This window comes from Callithrix jacchus, chromosome 4 (genome assembly GCF_049354715.1).
Source record: "Callithrix jacchus isolate 240 chromosome 4, calJac240_pri, whole genome shotgun sequence".
NCBI lineage: Eukaryota > Metazoa > Chordata > Mammalia > Primates > Cebidae > Callithrix > Callithrix jacchus.
The window spans coordinates 36,331,300-36,354,857 of NC_133505.1; the positions used below are offsets into that span (position 1 = coordinate 36,331,300).

Below are 23,558 nucleotides of genomic sequence, written 5' to 3' on the forward strand. Positions count from 1 at the left end.
GGTCCCATTTGTCTATTTTGGCTTTTGTTGTCAATGCTTTTGGTGTTTTGTTCATGAAGTCCTTGCCTACTCCTATGTCCTGGATAGTTTTGCCTAGATTTCCTTCTAGGGTTTTTATCGTGCCAGGTCTTATGTTTAAGTCTTTAATCCATCTGGAGTTAATTTTAGTGTAAGGTGTCAGGAAGGGGTCCAGTTTCTGCTTTCTGCACATGGCTAGCCAGTTTTCCCAACACCATTTGTTAAACAGGGAATCCTTTCCCCCTTGCTTGTTTTTGTCAGGTTTATCAAAGATTGTATAGTTGTAGATATGTTGTGTTGCCTCCGGTGCCTCTGTTTTGTTCCATTGGTCTATATCTCTGTTTTGGTACCAGTACCATGCTGTTTTGATTACTGTAGCCTTGTAGTATAGTTTGAAATCCGGTAGTGTGGTGCCCCCCGCTGTGTTCTTTTTGCTTAGAATTGACTTGGCTATGCGGGCTCTCTTTTGGCTCCATATGAAGTTCATGGTGGTTTTTTCCAGTTCTGTGAAGAAAGTCAATGGTAGCTTGATGGGGATAGCGTTGATTCTGTAAATTACTTTGGGCAGTATAGCCATTTTCACAATGTTAATTCTTCCTAACCACGAACATGGAATGTTTCTCCATCTGTTTGTGTCCTCTCTGATTTCGTTGAGCAGTGGTTTGTAGATCTCCTTGAAGAGGTCCCTTACGTTCCTTGTGAGTTGTATTCCAGGGTATTTTATTCTTTTTGTAGCAATTGTGAATGGCAGTTCGTTCTTGATTTGGCTTTCTTTAAGTCTGTTATTGGTGTAGACGAATGCTTGTGATTTTTGCACATTGATTTCATATCCTGAGACTTTGCTGAAGTTGCTTATCAGTTTCAGGAGTTTTTGGGCTGAGGTGATGGGGTCTTCTAGGTATTCTATCATGTCGTCTGCAAATAGAGACAATTTGGCTTCCTCATTTCCTATTTGAATACCCTTTATTTCTTTTTCTTGCCTGATTGCTCTGGCTAGAACTTCCAGAACTATATTGAATAGGAGTGGTGAAAGAGGGCATCCTTGTCTAGTGCCAGATTTCAAAGGGAATGCTTCCAGTTTTTGCCCATTCAGTATGATATTGGCTTTTGGTTTGTCATAAAAATTTTTTATTACTTTGAGATACGTTCCATCGATACCGAGTTTATTGAGGGTTTTTAGCATAAAGGGCTGTTGAATTTTGTCAAATGCCTTCTCTGCGTCAATTGAGATAATCATGTGGTTTTTGTTTTTGGTTCTGTTTATGTGGTGAATTACGTTGATAGACTTGCATATGTTGAACCAGCCTTGCATCCCCGGGATGAATTCTACTTGATCATGGTGAATAAGTTTTTTGATTTGCTGTTGCAATCGGCTTGCCAATATTTTATTGAAGATTTTTGCATCTATGTTCATCATGGATATTGGCCTGAAGTTTTCTTTTCTTGTTGGGTCTCTGCCGGGTTTTGGTATCAGAATGATGTTGGTCTCGTAAAATGATTTGGGAAGTATTCCCTCTTTTTGGATTGTTTGAAATAGTTTTAGAAGGAATGGTACCAGCTCCTCTTTGTGTGTCTGGTAGAATTCGGCTGTGAACCCGTCTGGACCTGGGCTTTTTTTGTGTGGTAGGCTCTTAATTGCTCCCTCGACTTCTGACCTTGTTATTGGTCTATTCATAGTTTCAGCTTCCTCCTGGTTTAGGCTTGGGAGGATGCAGAAATCCAGGAATTTATCCATTTCTTCCAGGTTTACTAGTTTATGTGCATAGAGTTGTTTGTAATATTCTCTGATGATGGTTTGAATTTCTGTGGAATCTGTGGTGATTTCCCCTTTATCATTTTTTATTGCATCTATTTGGTTGTTCTCTCTTTTCTTTTTAATCAATCTGGCTAGTGGTCTGTCTATTTTGTTGATCTTTTCAAAAAACCAGCTCTTGGATTTATTGATTTTTTGAAGGGTTTTTTGTGTCTCAATCTCCTTCAGTTCAGCTCTGATCTTAGTTATTTCTTGTCTTCTGCTGGGTTTTGAGTTTTTTTGATTTTGCTCCTCTAGCTCTTTCAATTTTGACGATAGCGTGTCAATTTTGGATCTCTCCATTCTCCTCATATGGGCACTTATTGCTATATACTTTCCTCTAGAGACTGCTTTAAATGTGTCCCAGAGATTCTGGCATGTTGTGTCTTCATTCTCATTGGTTTCGAAGAACTTCTTTATTTCTGACTTCATTTCACTGTTTACCCAGTCAACATTCAAGAGCCAGTTGTTCAGTTTCCATGAAGCTGTGCGGTTCTGGGTTGGTTTCTGTATTCTGAGTTCTAACTTGATTGCACTATGGTCTGAGAGGCTGTTTGTTATGATTTCAGTTGTTTTGCATTTGTTGAGCAGTGCTTTACTTCCAATTATGTGGTCAATTTTTGAGTAGGTGTGATGTGGTGCTGAGAAGAATGTATATTCTGTGGATTTGGGGTGGAGAGTTCTGTAAATGTCTATCAGGTTTGCTTGCTCCAGGTCTGAGTTCAAGCCCTGGATATCCTTGTTGATTTTCTGTCTGGTTGATCTGTCTAATATTGACAGTGGAGTGTTAAAGTCTCCCACTATTATTGTGTGGGAGTCTAAGTCTCTTTGTAAGTCATTAAGAACTTGCCTTATGTATCTGGGTGCTCCTGCATTGGGTCCATATATGTTTAGGATCGTTAGCTCTTCTTGTTGTATCGATCCTTTTACCATTATGTAATGGCCTTCTTTGTCTCTTTTGATCTTTGTTGCTTTAAAATCTATTTTATCAGAGATGAGAATTGCAACTCCTGCTTTTTTTTTGCTTTCCATTTGCTTGGTAAATCTTCCTCCATCCCTTTATTTTGAGCCTTTGTGTATCCTTGCATGTCAGATGGGTTTCCTGGATACAGCACACTGATGGGTTTTGGATTTTTATCCAATTTGCCAGTCTGTGTCTTTTGATTGGTGCATTTAGTCCATTTACATTTAGGGTTAATATTGTTATGTGTGAATTTGATACTGCTATTTTGATGCTAAGTGGCTGTTTTGCCTATTAGTTGTTGTAGATTCTTCATTATGTTGATGCTCTTTAGCAATTAGTGTGATTTTGAAATGGCTGGTACTGGTTGTTCCTTTCTATGTGTAGTGCCTCTTTTAGGAGCTCTTGTAAAGCAGGTCTGGTGGTGACAAAATCTCTGAGTACTTGCTTGTTCGCAAAGGATTTTATTTTTCCTTCACTTCTGAAGCTCAATTTGGCTGGATATGAAATTCTGGGTTGAAAGTTCTTTTCTTTAAGAATGTTGAATATTGGCCCCCACTCTCTTCTGGCTTGTAGTGTTTCTGCCGAGAGATCTGCTGTGAGTCTGATGGGCTTCCCTTTGTGGGTAACTCGACCTTTCTCTCTGGCTGCCCTTAGTATTTTCTCCTTTATTTCAACTTTGTTGAATCTGACGATTATGTGCCTTGGGGTTGCTCTTCTTGCAGAATATCCTTGTGGTGTTCTCTGTATTTCCTGCATTTGAGTGTTGGCCTGTCTTGCTAGGTGGGGGAAGTTTTCCTGGATGATGTCCTGAAGAGTATTTTCCAGCTTGGATTCATTCTCTTCATCCCCTTCTGGTACACCTATCAAACGTAGGTTAGGTCTTTTCACATAGTCCCACATTTCTTGGAGACTTTGTTCATTCCTTTTTGCGCGTTTTTCTCTAATCTTGGTTTCTCATTTTATTTCATTGAGTTGGTCTTCGACTTCAGATATTCTTTCTTCTGCTTGGTCAATTCGGCTATTGAAACTTGTGCATGCTTTGTGAAGTTCTCGTATTGTGTTTTTCAGCTCTTTTAATTCATTCATATTCCTCTCTAAGGTATCCATTCTTGTTATCATTTCCTCATATCTTTTTTTAAGTTCCTTAGTTTCTTTGCATTGATTTAATACATGTTCTTTTAGCTCACAAAAGTTTCTCATTATCCACCTTCTGAAGTCTAATTCCGTCATTCCATCACAGTCATTCTGCGTCCAGCTTTGTTCCCTTGCTGGTGAGGAGTTTTGGTCCTTTCTAGGAGGCGAGGTGTTCTGGTTTCGGGTGTTTTCCTCCTTTTTTCACTGGTTTCTTCCCATCTTTGTGGGTTTATCCGCTTGTCATCTGCGTAGTTGCTGACTTTTCGATTGGGTCTCTGAGTGGACACCCAGATTGTTGATGATGAAGTATTTCTGTTACTTGGTTTTCCTTCTACAAGCCTAGCCCCTTCGCTGTACGACTGCTGAGGTCCACTCCAGGCCCTGCTTGTCTGGGGTGCACCTCTAGCAGCTGTGGCACAGTGAGGGATGCTACCCATTTCTTTTTCTGCTATCTTTGTCCCAGGATGATGCCTGCCAAATGTCAGTCTTTTGGATATAGAGGGGTCAGGGAGCTGCTTGAGGAGACAGTCTGTTCTTTTTAGGAGCTCAATTTCTGAGCTATGAGCTCTGTTGTTCATTCAGGGCTGTTAGGCTGCTATGTTTGATTCTGCTGCAACAGAGTTCATTAAAAAAACCCTTTTTTTCTCAAATGCTCTGTGTTGGGGGGTTCAGGCTTTATTTTTCGATGTTCGTTGAGGTGTCCTGCCCAGCTAGGAGGCAGACTAGCCACTGTTTGCCTGCCAAGTCTCCGCCCTGCTGTTGAGTGATTTGCCCTGTTCCTGCAGGCTCTGCTGTGGTCTCCGCCATGCCCTGCGGCGGAGTCTCTTCGTTGTAGCGTGTTGCCTTGGCAATGGCAGGCTGCGTCGGCAGTGGGCGTGTATCTCAGTAGGGACGGGTTGCCTCGGCAATGGGAGGCTGCGTCGGCAGTGGGCGTGTATGTGAGTAGGGATGGGTTGCCTTGGCAATGGCTGGCTGTGTCAGCAGTGGGCGTGTATCTCAGTTGGGGTGGGTTGCCTCGGTAGTGGTGGATGCCCCTCCCCCACAGAGCGTCTCGGACCGTCTGCTCGGGATAGTTTGAAATCGCTGTTTTGTTCGTCCCACTGGGTACCCCGAACGCTCTGTCCCTGCAATCCCCTGGGCTGGCCTACTGTCCAAGTCTCGTTCAGTCTCAAGTGCAGCCCTCTCAAGTCTCAGGTTGCCAGTTCAACAGGGCACCCGGACAAGCGCACCCTGTGGGGATTGCTGGGTAGGGCCGGCCATCGCCGCCGCGGCTGCTGGCTTCGCCAGGCAGACTTACTGCCTGGCGTCCCGTGTCTCCCTTACACTTGGGAGTTTCCCCGTTCTGTGGGCAACAAAGATCAGTCTGGAAATGCAACTCCGACTCACCTCTTTGCGGATTCAACGAGAGCTCCAATCCTGGGTTGTTCTCACAGCGCCATCTTGAGCCCTCCCCCATGGGGTTTTGTTGTACAGATTATTTCTGTACCCAGTAGTACCCACCCAAGTATTAAACCTTAGTACACATTAGCTCTTTTTCCTCATCCTCTCCCTCCTCCCACCCTCCGCCCTCAAGTAGACCCTAGTGTGTGTTGGTCCCCTCTACATGTCCATGCATTCTCATCATTTAGCTCCCACTCATAAGTGAAAACATGTGGTATTTGGTTCTCTGTTCCTGCGTTAGTTCACTAAGGAGAATGGCCTCCAACTTTATCCATGTTCCTGCAAAGGACATGAGCTCATTCTGTTTTGACTGCATAGTATTTCATGGTGTACATGTGCCACATTTTCTTTATCCAGTGTACCATCGAAGGACATTTAGGTTGATTCCAAGTCTTTGCCATTGTAAACAGTGCTGCAATAAGCATATACATACATGTAAGACAGGAGTTTTATTTTTATATTTAATTTATTTTATTTTACTTTACATTCCAGGATACATGTGCAGAATGTGCAGGTTTGTTACATATGTATAGTCCGCCATGATGGTTTGCTGCACCTATTGACCCATCCTCTAAGTTCCCTCCCCTCATTCCTCACTCCCCAGCAGGCCCTGGTGTGTGTGCTTCACCTCTCTGTGTCCATGTGTTCTCTTTGTTAAGCTCCCTCTTAGGAGTGAGAACATGTGGTGTTTGGTTTTCTGTTCCTGTGTTAGTTTGCTGAGGATGGTGGCTTCCAGCTTTATCTGTGTTCCTACGAAGGACATAAACTCATTCCTTTTTATGGCTGTGTAGTATTTTATGGTGTATATGTACTACATTTTCTTTATCCAATCTATCATTGATGCTTTCCATGTCTTTGCCATTGGAAATAGTGCTACAATAAACATATGTGTGCATGTGTCTTTATAGCACAATGATTTATATTCCTTTGGGTATATATCCAGTAGTAGGATTGTTGGGTCAAATAGCATTTCTGGCTCTAGATCTTTGAGGAATGGCCACACCATCCTCCATAATGGTTGAACCAGTTTACATTCCCAACAACAGTACAAAAGTGTCCCTATTTCTCCAGAGCCTTGCCAGCATCTATTGTTTCTTGACTTTTTAATAACTGCGATTCTGACTGGCAAGAGATGGTGTCTCATTATGGTTTTGATTTGCATTTATCTAATGATTAGTGATATTGAGCTTTTTTTCCATACATTTCTTGGCCACTTAAATGTCTTCTTCTCAGAAGTGTTTGTTCATATCCTTTGCCCACTTTTTGAAGGGGCTTTTTTTCCTTGTAAATTTGTTTAAGTTCCTTGTAGACAAACATGACCTCTCATCATTCTTGTTTTAACACCTAGCAGGCATCCTAACCAGTGCAACATGGTAAGAAAATGAAATAAAAGACAAATAGAAGCACTGGGCATGATGGCTCCTGCCTGTAATCCCTGCATTTTGGGAGGCCGAGGTGGGAGAATCACTTGAGTTCAGGAGTCTGAGACCAGCCTGATAGTGAGACCTCATCTCTACCAAATAAAAATAATTGTAAAAGAAAAAGATCAAAAGTTAGAAAAGGAAGAAATGAAATCTTCCCTTGTCACCAGGCTCATTGCATATGCACAAAACACTAGGGAATTCTGAAAAAGCCTCTGAAATTAATCACTGAATTTGCAAAATAGTTCATAAAATATCTGTGATAAGTCACTGAGATGAACATGAAGAGATAGCAAAGAATACTAGTCATCAAAGAAGTGAAAGTAAAAACCACAATGAGAAACCACCACACATCACCTGGAATAGGTAAAGTTAAAAAGACATATGATAAATCTAAATACTGGCAAGAATATGGAAATAATAGAAATGTCTGATATTTCTAAAAGGAATGCAAAAAATGTGGCAGCCAATTTGTAAAGCGGTTTGGCAATTTCTTATACAGCTGCCCATCTATTACCACATGACCCAGCAATCCCACAAATATGTATTTATCCAAAAGAAATAAAAATGTAAGGCCACACTTGGAAGAGTTATTTATAGTGGCTTCATTAATAAAAAACCGTAACTGGAGTAATCCACATGTCTATCAATTGGAGAATAGAGAAACCAGTGAATAAACTGGGATTCCAACAATACTTGGCAGTTGCTCAGCAACAAAAATGAATGAATGGCATCATCTCAAACATTGTTATGCTGAGAGACCAAACAAAGGACTACATAAAATATGATTACATGTCCATGAAATTCTAGAAATTACACTACTGCAGTGACAGAAAGCAGAGCAGTGACTGAGTGAAGGGAAAGGGTGAGGGTGGGAGGCAAGGATTAAATTTTTTAGGGAAAAGAAACTGATCTCTACAGTGTCACAATTCAGGCGTTACTGGGCAGTAGGAATTGAGGGAAGAGGAGGCTGTGAGAGGTGAGAGGGCAGAGAGAAGGTCTAGGGAAGCAGGAGGTGAGGAAAAGGAGCAGGGGAAAGGACTCTAAAGCAGTGGAGGAGCTAGTAGGGGGTTCTTTGCATCTCGTGTTTCTCTACTGGGCAATGTGGCAGCTACATGACTATAAATAATTAACAATATTCACCAAATAGCTCAGCTAAAACTGGTGAATTTTATTACACAAAAATGCCCTAATAAGCAAAAAAAAAAAAAAAAAAAAGGGAGGAAAGGAGGCAAAAATAAAGATATTTTTAGATCGTCAAAACCATAAAATTCATTTCCTGGGGGTCCTGTACTACAAGTAATTTTAAAGGAAGTTCTTCAGGCTGAAGGGAAATGGTACTAGATGGTGACCCAGATACACAGAAAGGAACAATTAACATCAGAAATGATGCACACACACACATCACATACACACTCATTTTCTTCATTTCCTGAAGACATATGGCTGCTTGTCTACAACAAAAAGTATTACACTGTATCGCTGTTTGATGTAATATACACAACAATAATAGCATAATGATACGTTAAATGAAACTACACTGTTACATGTGTCCTTTATTTTGTGTAATATACACAACAATAACAGCATAACGATAGGTTAAATAAAACTACACTGTTGGCCGGGCGTGGTGGCTCACGCCTGTAATCCCAGCACTTTGGGAGGCCAAGGCGGGTGGATCACGAGGTCAAGAGATCGAGACCATCCTGGTCAACATGGTGAAACCCCGTCTCTGCTAAAAATAGAAAAAATTAGCTGGGCACGGTGGCGCGTGCCTGTAATCCCAGCTACTCAGGAGGCTGAGGCAGGAGAATTGCCTGAACCCAGGAGGCGGAGGTTGCGGTGAGCCGAGATCGCGCCATTGCACTCCAGCCTGGGTAACAAGAGCGAAACTCCATCTCAAAAAAAAAAAAAAAAAAAACTACACTGTTACACGTGTCGTTTAATATTACCTGAACTTCACTGTGAAAAGTCAAGGAATCAGGTTTCAGTTCTTACAACAATAAAAAATTAGTGTAAATAAAGACAGCTAAAAGCCACTGCGAGCATTTAAATCATAAATTAAAAAATGTTTACTTGACACTCAAGAAAGTAGCAAAGGAGGAACAGAAACTAAAAGATATGAGACAAATTGATACCATATAGCAAAATGGTAGACCAAAATTCAATCACTGTAAATGAAGAAATGACACGACCTGAGTCACATTAGCAGGACTGCTGAACACTGTGGGGAGAACAGACACGGGCAGGAAGTGAGGGACAGTGTTAGTGCCACAATTCAGGAGTGACAGGGTGGCGGGGACTAAGGGGAAGGGAGGGTGTGAGGGATGACAGGGGCAGAGAGAAGGGATGGAGAAGTAGGAGGTGAGGAAAAGGAACGGGGAATTAATTGTAAAGCAGTGGAAGAGCCTAGCAGGGGGTTCTTTGCATTCGTTTTTAATACATTTTATGGGACTGCCTAAAAACTAATGATCTCCTCATGATTAAAAAAAGAAAAAGGTTACAAAAGTACCAAGTGTTCAGCTTAGATGCTCATAGTTCACGAAAGCAGGCAGTGCTTGAGCGCTGGTGAAGAGCACTGGGACTGCATGGAGCACTCGCAATTCTGAGTGATGACGACAGGCTCCCGGTTCAATACACAGTAACAAACCTGCTTCTTTGTATTCAGGAGGTGTTCTGGACTCACACAGGGAAACTCCCACTAGGGAATGAAAATAATTTTAAATGCAGCAACCAGAGTCACAGATCCATAGCCTGGGAAAGTAAAACTTAGGAGCTTTGAGAGTTTAACTGTGATGCTGTTTTGACCCAGGTCTTTTACAGATTGGAATCCTAATCATTCAGGGATTACAATATTGTGTTACCTACTGTATTAATAAAAAGGAAACTGGTCTCTATGAGAATCTCTATCTGCTGCCTTCAGACAAAACTTCACCAGGTTTAAAGAGAAAACCCCTGTCTCTACACCTCCATGCCCAGGGCGGGCTCACTCTCTGGCATCAAGTTCCCCGTGGTGAGTTTCCTTGTACAAGAGTCCAAGTGGAGCGGTAAGGAGTGGGAGGCAGGGAGCCCAGTTCAGGGACGGGGATTCTAGGAGGAGAAATGAAGGGGAAGAGGCTGGGCGCAGCCTGGGGTTCTCTCTCTGGTTTCCACAGACAGATCGTTAGCCAGGACTCAGGCAGACAGTGTGACAAAGAAGCTTGTGTAGGAGAAGAGGGATCAGGACAAAGTCCTAGTTCCTGGGCGTGGCTCTCAGGGTCTCAGGCACCAGGTCGTTTCTGCTCTGGGGAGGCGCAGCGTTGGGGAATCCCTACTCCCAGTCACTTCTCCCAATCTGAGTCGGGTCCTTCTGCCGGGATACTCATGACGCGCACCCACTTCCCACTTCCATTGGGTGTCGCGTTTCTAGAGAAGCCAATCAGCGTCGCCGCGGTCCTGGTTCTAAAATCCCCATTCGCCCTCCCCAGTTGCCTAGGATGGCGGTCCTGGCGCCCCGAACTCTCCTCCTGCTGCTCTTAGGGGCCCTGGCCCAGACCAAAACCTGGGCGGGTGAGTGAGGGGTCGAGAGGGAAACAGCCTCTGCGGGGAGGAGCGAGGGGCCCGCCGGGCAGGGGAGCAGGACTCGGGGAGCCGCGCAGGGAGGAGGATCTGGGGGTCTCAGCCCCTCCTTGCCCCCAGGCTCCCACTTCATGAGGTATTTCCACATTGCTGTGTCCCGGCCTGGCCGTGGGGAGCCCCGGTACCTAGAAGTCGGCTACGTGGACGACACGCAGTTCGTGCGGTTTGACAGCGACGCCGCGAGACCGAGAATGGAGCCGCGGGCGCCGTCGGTGGAGCAGGAGGGGCCGGAGTATTGGGAAGAGGAGACACAGAGAGCCAAGGATGTGGCACAGACTTTCCGAGTGAACCTGCAGACCCTGCGCGGCTACTACAACCAGAGCGGGGCCGGTGAGTGACCGCCGCCCGGAGCGCAGGTCACGACTCCTCCCCATCCCCCACGGACAGCTCGGGTCCCCCGGAGTCTCCAGGTCCGAGATCCACCCCGGGGCTGCCGGACCCGCCCAGACCCTAGACGCGGGAGAGCCCCAGGCGCCTTTACTCGGTTTCATTTTCAGTTTAGACCAAAGTCCCCGCGGGTTGGTCGGGGCGGGGGCGGGGCTCGGTGGGCGGGGCTGACCGAGGGGGCGGCGCCAGGGTCTCACACCCTCCAGTTGATGTACGGCTGCGACCTGGGGCCCGACTGGAGCCTCCTCCGTGGTATCTCCAGTTCGCCTACGACGCCAAGGATTATATCTCCCTGAACCATGACCTGAGCTCCTGGACCGCCGCGGACACAGCGGCTCAGATCACGCAGCGCAAGTGGGAGGCGGCCAATGTGGCGGAGGAGTGGAGAGCCTACATGGAGGGCACGGGCCTGGAGTGGCTCCGAAGACACCTGAAGAACGGGAAGGAGACTCTGCAGCATGCGGGTATTAGGGACAGCAGGGAGCGTTCCTCATCTCCTATAGATCTCTCGGGATGACCTTCCAGTAGGAGGGGAGGAAAATGAGATCAGCGCTAGAATATATCCCTCCCTTGAATGGAGAATGGCATGAGTTTTCCTGAGTTTCCTCTCAAGGCCCCCTCTGCTTTCTAGGACAATTTAGGGATGACGTCTCTGAGGAAATGGACGGGATGACGGTCCCTGGAATACTTATGAGGGGTCCCCCCTGACCCCTGCAGCCGCCTTGGGCGCCGTGACTTCTTCTCTCAGGCCTTGTTCTCTGCCTCACACTCAATGTGTTTATTTAAAGTTTTGATTCCAGCTTTTCTGAGTCTTTCCACCTCCACTCAGATGAGGACCAGAAGTCGCTGTTCCCCTCTTCTCAGAGACTAAAACTTTGCAAGACATGGGAGATTATCCCAGGTGCCTGTGTCCAGGCCGGTATCTGGGTTCTGTGCTCCCTCCTCACCCCAGGTGTCCTGTCCATTCTCAGGATGATCACACGGGTATTACCATGATGTCCCATGAGAGATGAAAAGTGCCTGAATTTTCTGACTCTTCCCATCAGATCCCCCAAAGACACATGTGACCCACCACCCCATCTCTGACCATGAGGCCATCCTGAGGTGCTGGGCCCTGGGCTTCTACCCTGTAGAGATCACACTGACCTGGCAGCGGGATGTGGAGGACCAGACCTAGGACGTGGAGCTTGTGGAGACCAGGCCAGCAGGGGATGGAAACTTCCAGAAGTGGGCGGCTGTGGTGGTGCCTTCTGGAGAAGAGCAGAGATACACATGCCATGTGCAGCACGAGGGGCTGCCTGAGCCCCTCACCCTGAGATGGGGTAAGGAGGGGGATAGGGGTCATGTCTCTTTTCAGGGAAAGCAGGAGCTTTTCTTGAGCCCTTCAGCAGGGTGAGGACTGAGGCCTGGGGTCAGGGCCCCTCACCTTCCCCTCCTTTCCCAGAGCCGTCTTCGCAGCTCACCATTTCTATCATGGGCATCGTTGCTGGCCTGGTTGTCCTAGGAGCTGTGGACATTGGAGCGATGGTCACTGCTGTGATGTGGAGGAAGAAGAGCTCAGGTAGGGAGGGCATGAAGGAGGGTCTGGGTTTTCTTGTCCCACTGGGGGTTTCAAGTCCCAGGTAGAAGTGTTCCCTTCCTCATTACTGGAAAGCACCATCCACACATGGTCCAACCTTGCCTGGGGACCTGTATACCAGTACTTATTCTTTGTGAAGCACGTGTGACAATGAAGGACAGATGTATCACCTTGATGATTGTGGTGTTGGAGATCTGGTCCCAGCATTCACAAGTCAGGGGAAGGTTCCTGCTAATGACAGATCTTAGAAGGGCACTTGGTCCAGGACCAATATCTGTTTTCCTGGTGTTTCCGGTTCCTGCCCTGGGTTTGTAGTCATAGTTCTGGAAACTTCCCTTGAGTCCAAGACTAGGAGGTTCCTCTAAGATCTCATGGCCCTGCCTCCTCCCTGTCCCCTCACAAAACATTTTCTTCCCACAGGTGGAGAAAGAGGAAGCTACTCTCAGGCTGCGTGTAAGTGGTGGGGGCGGGAGTGTGGAGGAACTCACCCACCCCATAATCCCTCCTGGCCCACATCTGCGGACTCTGACCAGGTCCTGTTTTTGTTCTACCCCAGGCAGTGACAGTACCCAGGGCTCTGATGTGTCCTCATGGCTTGTAAAGGGGAGACCCTGAGAGGCCCAAAGTGGCTGGGGTGTGGGGCAGAAGGAAAAGAACTGGGTAATGTGGATTCTTTGATTGGGACGTTTTGAGTGTGTAGTGGGCTGTTCAGAGTGTCATCACTTACCATGACTGACCTGAATTTGTTCATGACTATTGTTTTCTGTAGCCTGAGACAGCTGCCTTGTGTGGGACTGAGACGCAGGATTTCTTCACGCCTCCCCTTTGTGACTTCAAGAGCCTCTGGCATCTCTTTCTGCAAAGGTTTCTGAATGTGTCTGTGTCCCTGTTAACATAATGTGAGGAGCTGGAGAGACAGCCCACCCCTGTGTCCACCGTGATCCCTGTCCCCACACTGACCTGTGTTCCCTCCCCAGTCATCTTTCCTGTTCCAAGAGGTGGGGCTGCGTGTCTCCAACTCTATCTCAGCTTCATAGTGCACTGAGCTGCAACCTCTTACTTCCCTCCTGAAAATAAGAATCTGAATATAAATTTGTTTTCTCAAATATTAAGCTGATGGATTAATTAAATACACCAATTCCTAGAATTTGAGAGAGGAAATAAAGACCGGAGAACCTTCCAGGGTCCGCATGTTTGGTATGCTGAGTCTGTTGCAGGTGGGGATGGAGAAGGCTGTGAGGAGCTGAGTGTGGGCGGGGCCTGTGCCCAGTTGCTGCCGAGTCCATCATGGGATTTATGTTGTCAGTCCTCAGCTGGGTCAGCTTCACTGCTCCATTGTCCTTGTCCCTTCAGTGGAAACTTGTCCAGCGAAAGCTGTGACCACAGAGGCTCTCACTTCTCCCAGGGCGGCCCCTGCACACAGGAGTCTCTGGGTTTCTGGCCCAAATTTTCAGACCCATTCAGCTCTTGGCCTCCTTCTAGGGCTTGTCTTCTGCTCTGCTCTCCTGCCCTCTCTCCTTGCCCTGGTTCCAGTGATCTTGGTGCTGGCTCCAATCCTAACTCATGAATCTGAAGCAGAGTCTAATCTAGATTGGTATTTGTTTGTAAAATTGGGTCCATAGTCAAGAATTGTACTTTCCTGAAGGGAGAAACCTGGTTGTGTGCTGCAGTGTGCGGGGGGTGGGGGGTGAGGGGTGGGTGGAACACAAGCGCCCTGCTGACAAAGGCACAGGCAGCTGGATGTCAGTGTGAGGGGACCTTGTGCTGTAGCTGCCACAAAACAGCACTTGGCCTGAGTCTGTGTTAACAAAGATACTGTCTTTAGAATAGGGAGGTGCTCTACGGTGATCATTCATTCAACTGACCTTTGGTGTCAGCCAGACATAGGACAAAATGATTCTGCATCTGGCAAACATCAGTCAAGTAAAATGAGATAAATCTCTGGTCTTTTGGAGCATATGGTCCAGTTTGAACAGGCAGACAATAGATAAACAATAACCAGAGTAAGGAAAGAAAGTGCTAGAAGGTGGTAAGTATTGTGAGGCAGGTAATCCAGGGTGTGGCATCGGGGACAGGGAAGGTGGCTGTTGTGCTGGGTAGTCTGTGTGCCTTGTTGCGAAGGTGATCTTTGAAGAAATATTTGAGGGACATGAGGAGTGTTCATGAGGATGTCTGTGAAAGTTCTTTCCAAGCAGGGGAACCTCCAAGGCAAATGCACTGTGGCAGGAAGGTGTCTGTGTCCCCAGAAGAGGAAAGAAGCCAGGAGGGCTGAACAGAGAGAAACTGAGGTGAGGTCAGAGGTGTGGTCAGAGCAGGTGGGCTTGATGGGGATGGGGTTGGATCTGACCTTTGTTCTGTGTGAGATGGGAGTTAAAGGACAATTTGGAGCAGAAGAGGGTCATAGTACAACTTCTCTTTTAAAAGGATCACTCTGACTGCTGTGCTGAGAACAGAATTGAGAGGCGAGGGATGAGGGAGGCAAAAAGAAAAAGAGTGGGAAGTGAGTGCCGTATTCCAGGCTGGAGATGTCATTACCTTGACTGGGGTGTGAGCAAGGGAAATAGTGGGATGTGAGGGGATTCTGGATGCATTTTAAGATAGACTCACAGCATTTGCCAATGGATTGTATCTGTGGTGTGAGAAAGAATCATCAAGGACACTCATAGTTCTAAAATGAGTGAGTAGAAGGAAGGGTGGAGCTGCTGTCAGTGGAGATGGGGAGACTGTGGCAGGAACATACTGAGGAGGGGCCATCCCAGGCACTCGGTGGAGATGTCTACTAGGAATACAGGTGAGGGAGCTGGGGTGGCAGTTGGACAAACAACTCCAGAGTTTAGGGGAAAGGACTGGGCTGGAGAAATAGACTTAGGAGGTCACACCATATGAATGATACTTAAAACCTCAAGCATGGATGAGGGCACCAAGGAAGTGATTGACTGAAAAGAATGAATGCAGGGAGTAAACCCTGGACCTCCAGTTCTAAGGGATCTGATCAGATCATACCCAGATCAGACTACACAGTTCTGACCCCACACCTAGAAGACGCTTAGACAAGGACCTCCCATGTGCACAGGAATCACCTGGACGTGGTGCTGAGATCCAGGAAGTCTGGAGTCAAGCAAGAGACTCTGGATTATGACAAGGCCGGAGCTCCTGCTGCTGGTTTCCAGATCACACCTGGAATAGAAAGAACACGTGGAGCCCACATGTCTGAACATCAGCCTCCTCACCTGTAGTGCTTGTCATGTATGTGATTCCTTGGTCTTTTGCATACTAATACTCTGAGACAGGCATTCTGAGAAGCCGCCTGAGTATTTTCTAAGCCCCCCACCAGCAATCCTATTAGTTAGATTGGGAACCACTGAGATCAGAGACCACAGAATGGTGGATAGATGAGGTGAGTTTTCAAACCTTGTTTAAAAGAGGATTTTTCTCACAGAAAGAAAAGGCAGGATGTATATCATCAACTATGAGAGTTGATATTCCCTGTTGACCTCTCCACCATGGGGAAGAAGCCAGGTAGACAATTCCGGATGTGCCTGAAGGGCAACCCCGAGGACCCCAGTACCTGCCGGCAGCAGCATCTCCTTGCCATGCTCCAGATGTCTGAGCAGCCACCTTTGACCCATCAGGGGTTCCCCGGTGGCCTCCGCGATCCAGAACCTCTCCCAGGTGCGCTGGATCCTCCAAGCCACGCTTTGAGCCACTGTCCAGGTCTGTAGGTCCTCATTCAGGGACATGAAATCTCCCTGTTGTATGCGAACTGAAAGTGTACCCTGAGTAAGGTCCCGTCCAGAGCCACTACCCAGCAGCGCAGCAGCATCTGCAGGTGTCAGGCCCTGGACTTGCCTCAAGGTGAGCCCTGGAAGGGGAGGGAGGTCGCCCCACCCACCCCAGGTCTTCCCTCCCTCTGTAATTAGTCACAGCAGACCTTAGTCATGATCTAGACTGAAGGAGAAACCTGGAGCACAATGTCCCTAGTGCTGCCTCCATACGCGAGGAGTCAGCTGAGGCCCCGCCATCCACACCTGGAAGACTCGGACCCGTCAGTGTGGGGCTCTGAGGACACCTCTACCCGCGGCGTGAAGTCACTCACCGGCTGGCCCTGGTGGTGGTGCCGGCCCAGGAACCTCAGGGCCCTCAGTAACACATTCCCACATTTTGGGAGGCTGAGGCAGGAGGATCACCTGAGGTCGGGAGTTCGAGACCATCTCCTAAACCATGTCTCCTTGGAGGGCTGACAGGATGCCCCCTCACCAAGGCATGAAGGTGCCACTTGACACACGGGTATAAAAACTGCTAGGTGTGCTTAACAGTCACCAATCTTGAGTCCTGGGTATTCAGATTACACCAAAGCCAGTTGATATGTCAGAGGCCCTTTTGTGCTAGGTATATTCTTTCTACAGGTCTTTCCCAGAGGAACATGTAGTCATATACCACTCTCCACTGGGGAATGGAAAGCCTCAAATAATCTGGGTGCTCAACATGAATGTATTTAATTCTGTCAAAGGTTACCCTGTGGTGAATACTTTGTTTGTCATTATTTTTTAAAATAATGACAGTTCTATTGGATTCTACTTACTGATTTAACCTTAGGAGCCCTCACTCCTTAGGTCAAGGTTCTGGGGGAGTGGCTGAGATGGCTGGCTAAATGCACCTAGGATGTGTGACTCTCATGGAGAGGAATGAAAGGGGCAAATAAATGCAGCACCTTCAACTGAAACGTTCAGGTACTTGCATTGGGATTAATCAAGGAAACAACTCAACCCATGCAGCTTTAGATACTCTAGAATTCTGGCTTCCTGGCAAAAGTAAGTGCAGCTCTGGCAAGGTGGGATATTAGACCCCCATACATACTTCTAGGAAAGAGGCTAAATTCACAGGGCTGCAGGCCCCACTTCCATATCACGTGACAGGACAAGATTCTTTTGGCTTGGGATTCTATCCACAGCATCAGTGTTGTGCCTAACTGGGACAGAGCTCCCTGGGGAGGGGTGGGCCCCCAACTTTGCTGTTTGTATGACTATGCCATTCCAGCCTTCCAATTTCAGAGTGTCCAAGGCAGCCAGAGGTCAAAGCAGAACCCCAGCACAGCATAGCTGCTCTACAAAAACATGGCCAGACTATGTTTTAAAGTAAATCCCCAATGCTGTTCCTTCTGACTGGGCAAGACCTTCCAACCAGGTTCCCTAGCACCTCCTACAGGTGTGTTTGGGCTGGCAACAGGCCCGTACTTCCCTGAGACAGAGCTCTCAGAGGAATGGGCAGACTGCCATCTTTGTTGTCACATAAATTTTACTGGTGATACCTCCAGATACTGGAAAATCTGAGGCAACTAGAAACTGGAGCAGGTCCCTAGCAAACTGCAGCAGCCCTACAGAAAAGTGGCCAGACTGTTAAAAGAGAAAGCAAAAGAGGAGAAAAACAAAATCGATTCAAAGATCAGCAACCTCAAAGATTGAAGGTAGATAAGCCCACAAAGACAAAAAGAATCAGCAAAAGAATGCTGAAAACGAAAAAGCTAGCAATGGTTGAGAACCAGGTTAAGGCTGAGATGGCTGAAACAACAGAAGTAGAATTGGGAATATAAATAGAAATGAATTTCACTATGATAAAGGAGTACACTGTAATCCAATGCAAGAAAGAGATGGGGAGAATGGAACCAATCTGGAAAACATTTCAGGACATCATGCAAGGAAGCTTAAAATCATGATAAAACATTGCAGGAGCTGAACAGCAAAATAGCTAGTATAAAGAAGAACGGCGGGACATGCTGGCTCAAGCCTGTAATCCCAGCCCTTTGGGAGGCCGAGGCGGGTGGATCACGAGGTCAAGAGATTGAGACCATCCTGGTCAACATGGTGAAACCCCATCTCTATTAAAAATACAAAAAATTAGCTGGGCATGGTGGTGCATGCCTGTAATCCCAGCTACTCAGGAGGCTGAGGCAGGAGAATTGCCTGAACCCAGGAGGTGGAGATTGTGATGAGCCGAGATCGTGCCATTGCACCCCAGCCTGGGTAACAAGAGCGAAACTCCTTCCCAAAATAAAAAAAAGAATGTAACCAACCTGACAAAGCTGAAAAACACTATAAGAATTTCATAGTATAGTCACCAGTATTAGTAGCAGAATAGAGGAAGTGGAGAAAAGAATCACAGTAATTGAAGACTGGCTTTCTAAAATAAAACAGGAAGACATGAATAGAGAAAAAAGAATGAAAAGGAATCAGCAAAACCTCCCAGAAACATGGGATTATGTAAATAAACTGAATCTATGAATAATTGGCGTACCTGAAAGAGATGGGGAGAATGGAACCAATCTGGAAAACATTTCAGGACATCATTCATGATAACTTCCGCAACCTAGCTAGACAGGCTAACATTCAAATTCAGAAATGCAGAGGACCCTGGCAAGTTACGGCATGAGAAGATCATTCCCAAGACATATAGTCATCAGATTCTCCAGGTTTTAAATGAAAGAAAAAACATTAAGGGCAGCCAGAGAGAAAGGCCAGGTCACCTCCACAGGGAAGCCCATTAGACTAACAGTGGACCTCTCAGAGGAAACCCTACAAGCCAGAAGCAATGACGGCCAATATTGAACATTCTTAAAGAAAAGAATTTCCAACAGAATTTCATATCCAGCCCAACTAAGCTTTATAAGCAAAAAAAAAAAAAAAAAAAGAAAGAAATAAGATTCTTTTTAGACAAGCAAATGCCATGGGAATTCATTACCACCAGTCTTGCATTACAAGAACTCCTGAAGGAAGTACTAAATATGGAAAGGAAAGACAGTTACCAGCCACAACAAAAAACACACTGAAGTACACAGACTAGTGACACAATAAAGCAACCATGTAAGCAAATCTGCAAAGTAACCAGCTAACATCATGATGACAGGATCAAATCCATACATATCAGTACTAACCTTTAAAGCAAATGTCTTAATGCCCCACTTAAAAGACACAGAGTGGCAAGCTGGATAAAGAACCAAGACTTATCAGTATGCTGTCTTCAATACACCCATCTCACATGCAATAAGACACAGAGGCTCAAAATAAAAGGATGGAGGAAAATTTATCAAGCAAATGGAAAGCAGAAAAAAGTTGGGGTTACAATCCTAGTTTCTGACAAAACAGACTTTAAACCAACAAACATCAGAAAAGACAAAGGGCATTACATAACATTAAAGGGTTCCATTCAGCAAGGAGATCTAACTATCCTAAATATAAATGCATCCATACAGGAGCACCCAGATTCATAAGGCAGGTTCTTAGAGACCTTCAAAGAGACTTAGAATCTCACACAATAATAGTAGGAGATTTTAGTATCCCACTGACAATGTTAGACAGATCATCAAGACAGAAAATTAACAAAGATATTCAGGACCTGAACTCAGCCCTTGATCAAATGGATCTGATAGATATCTATAGAACTCTCCATCCCAAAACAACAGAATATACATTTTTCTCATTGCCACATGGCACTTACTCTAAAATATATCACACAATCAGGAGTAAAACACTCCTCAGCAAATGCAAAAGAACTGAAATAATAACAAACAATATCTCAGACCACAGTGCAATCAAAATCAAGAAAAAGAAATTCACTCAAACCATATAATTACAGAGAGATTGAATAACCTGTTCTTGAATTACTTTTGGGTAGATAATAAAGTGTTTTCAAATTAATGAGAACGAAGATTCAATGTGCCAGAATATCTAGGAAACAGCTAAGGCAGTGTTAAGAGGGAAATTTATAGCCTTAAATGCCTACATCAAAAAGTTAGAAAAATCTCAAGTCAACAACCTAAAATCACAACTAAGAGAACTTGAGAAAGAAGAGCAAACATATCCCAAAGCTAGCAGAGTACAAGAAATAACCAAAAAAATTAACAAAGATATTATCTCCCGAAGGAGACAGAAAGACACAAAACACCATTCAAAAGTTCAGTGAAGTGGGGAGGTTTAAAAAAATTAGTAAAATATATAGACCACTAGATACACTAATAATGAAGTAAAGAAAGAAAATTCAAATAAACACAATTAGAAACAGTAAGAGGAACATTACCACTGACCCCATAGAAATACAAGCAACCACCAGAACATATTATGAACTCCTCTATGCACATAAACTAGAAAATCTAGAAGAAATGGATAAATTCATGGACACATATACCACCCTGAAGACTGAACCAAGAAGAAACTGAATCTCTGAACAAATAATGAGTTCTGAACTTGAGGCAGTAATAAACAGCCTACCAAACCACAAAAAAAGCCCAGGACCAGATGATTGACAGGTGAATTCTATTAGATGTACAAAGAAGAGATGGTACCATTTCTACTGAAACTCCTCCCTAACTCATTCTATAAGGTAGCATCATCCCGATATCAAAATATGGTGGAGATATAACAACAACAAAAAAGAAAACATCAGGCCAACATTCTTGATGAACAGTGATACAAAAATCTTGAACAAAATACTGGCAAACCGAATCGAACAGCACATCAGAAAGCTTACCCATCACAATTAAATAGGCTTCATCCCTAGGATACAAGTTTGGTTGAATGGATGCAAATCAATAAATGTGATTCATCACATAAGCAGAACAAAAAACCAATACCACACGATTATTTCAGTAGATGCAAAAAGGCCTTTTGATAAAATTCAACATATATTCATATTTTTTAAAAACTCTCAATAAACTAGGTATTGAAAGAACATATCTCAAAATAGTAAAAGCCATTTATGACAAACCCATAGCCAACATCATACTGAATGGGAAAAGCTAGAAGCATTCCCCTTGAAAATTGACACAAGACAAGAATGCCTTCTCTCACTACTGGCATTTAATATAGTATTGGAAGTTTAGGCAAGTGAAATAAATAAAGACTATTCAAATAAAAAGAGAAGAAGTCAAACTATTCCTGTTTGCAAATGACATAATTCTATGTCTAGAAAAACTCGCAGGCTCAGCTCAAAGGGTTCTTAAGCTAATAAACAACATCAGCAAAGTCTCAGGATACAAAATCAATGTGCAAAAATTACTAGCATTTCTACATGTCAACAACAGGTAAGCCAAGAGCCAAATCAGGAATGAACTCCCATTCACAATTGCCACAAAAAGAGTAAAATACCTAGGAATTCAGCTAACCTGTAGCGGTAAAAGATCTCTACAAGGAGAACTACAAACCACTGTTCAAACAAATGGAAAAGTTTCCTATGCTTATGGATAGGAAAAATCAATATCATGAAAATGGCCATGCTGCTCAAAGCAATGTTTAGATTCAATGCTATTCCTATCAAACTACCATTGACATTCTTCACAAAACTAGAAAAAATTATTTAAAAATTCACATGGAACGAAAAAAGAGCCCAAATCGCCAAACCAATTCTAGGCAATAGGACCAAAGCTGGAGTTATCATGGTTCTTGATTTTAACTATACTTCAGAGCTGCAGTAAGGAAAACAGCATGATACTGGTACAGAAACAGACAGTGTTTTAATGGAACAGAATAGAGAACCCAGAAATAACACCACACACCTACAACTATAATCTTTGACAAACCTGACAAAAACAAGCAATGGGGAAAGGATTCCCTTTATAAATGGTGCTGGGATAACTGGCTAGCCATATGCAGAAGATTAAAATTGAACCCCTTCCTTATACCATAGACAAAAATCACTTGAAGATGGATTAAAGACTTAAATGTAAAACCAAAAACTATAAAAACCTTGGAAGACAATCTAGGCAACACCACTCAGGACAGAGGCATCGGCAACAATTTTTTGACAAAGATACCAAAAGCAAGTGAAACAAAAGGAAAAATTGACAAAGGGGATCTAATTCAACTAAAGCGGTTTTGCACAGTGCAAGAAATTATCAACAGAATAAACAGACAACCTACAGAATGGGGGAATTTTTTTTTTTTTTTTTTTTTTTTTTTTTTAGACGGAGTTTCGCTCTTGTTACCCAGGCTGGAGTGCAATGGCGCAATCTCGGCTCACCGCAACCTCCGCCTCCTGGGTTCAGGCAATTCTCCTGCCTCAGCCTCCTGAGTAGCTGGGATTACAGGCACACGCCACCGTGCCCAGCTAATTTTTTGTAATTTTTAGTAGAGACGGGGTTTCACCATGTTGACCAGGATGGTCTCGATCTGTTGACCTCGTGATCCACCCGCCTCGGCCTCCCAAAGTGCTGGGATTACAGGCTTGAGCCACCGTTTTTTTTTTTTTTTTTTTTTTGAGACGGAGTTTCGCTCTTGTTACCCAGGCTGGAGTGCAATGGCGCGATCTCGGCTCACTGCAATCTCCGCCTCCTGGGTTCAGGCAATTCTCCTGCCTCAGCCTCCCAAGCAGCTGGGATTACAGGCACGCACCACTGTGCCCAGCTAATTTTTTGTAATTTTAGTAGAGACGGGGTTTCACCATGTTGACCAAGATGTTCTCGATCTGTTGACCTCGTGATCCACCCGCCTCGGCCTCCCAAAGTGCTGGGATTACAGGCTTGAGCCACCGCGCCCGGCCTAGAATGGGGGAATTTTTTTTGCAAACTATGCATCTGACATAGGTCTAATATCTAGCATTTTAAAGAAACTTAAACAAATTTACGATTAAAAAACTCCATTAAAAAGTAGGCAAAGCATATTAACAAACACTTTTCAAAAAAAAGACATACATGCAGCCAACAAATATGAAAAAAAGTTCAGCATCACTGATCATTAGAGAAATGCAAATCAAAACCACAATGAGATGCCATCTTACACCAGACAGAATGGCTATTATTAAAAACTCAAAAAATAACAGAAGCTGCCAAGGTTGTGGAGAAAAAGGAACACTTAGAAACTGTTGTTGGGAGTGCAAATTAGGCCAGCCATAGTGGAAGACAGTGTGGTGATTTCTGAAAGATCTAAAGACAGATTATAAGGGCACACGCCCACACATATTTTTATTGCAGCACTATTCACAATAGCAAAGACATGGAATCAACTTAAATGCCCATCAGTGATAGATTGGATAAAGACAATGTGGTACATATATACTGTAGAATACTATGCAGACAGAAAAAGGAACGAGATCATGTCCTTTGCAGGGACATGAATGGAGATTGAGGCCATTATCCTTAGCAAACTAATGCATGTTCTCACTTACAAGTGGGAGCTAAAGGATGAGAATTTAGAGGGGAAAATAGAGGGAAACAATATT

The 23,558-nt window shown here is 44.7% G+C and overlaps 1 protein-coding gene across 1 annotated transcript; it reads left to right on the forward strand.

Moving 5' to 3' along the window:
• Positions 1-10,234: 10,234 nt before the first annotated feature.
• LOC100405484 (class I histocompatibility antigen, Gogo-B*0101 alpha chain) lies at positions 10,235-13,532 on the forward strand. Its single transcript, XM_078368563.1, is given in 9 exon segments — positions 10,235-10,318; positions 10,448-10,717; positions 10,964-11,029; positions 11,032-11,238; positions 11,821-12,096; positions 12,219-12,335; positions 12,774-12,806; positions 12,910-13,013; positions 13,123-13,532. Coding segments are annotated over 8 exon segments (1,101 nt in total). The 5' UTR covers positions 10,235-10,245; the 3' UTR covers positions 12,969-13,013; positions 13,123-13,532.
• The last annotated feature ends 10,026 nt before the right edge of the window (positions 13,533-23,558 follow it).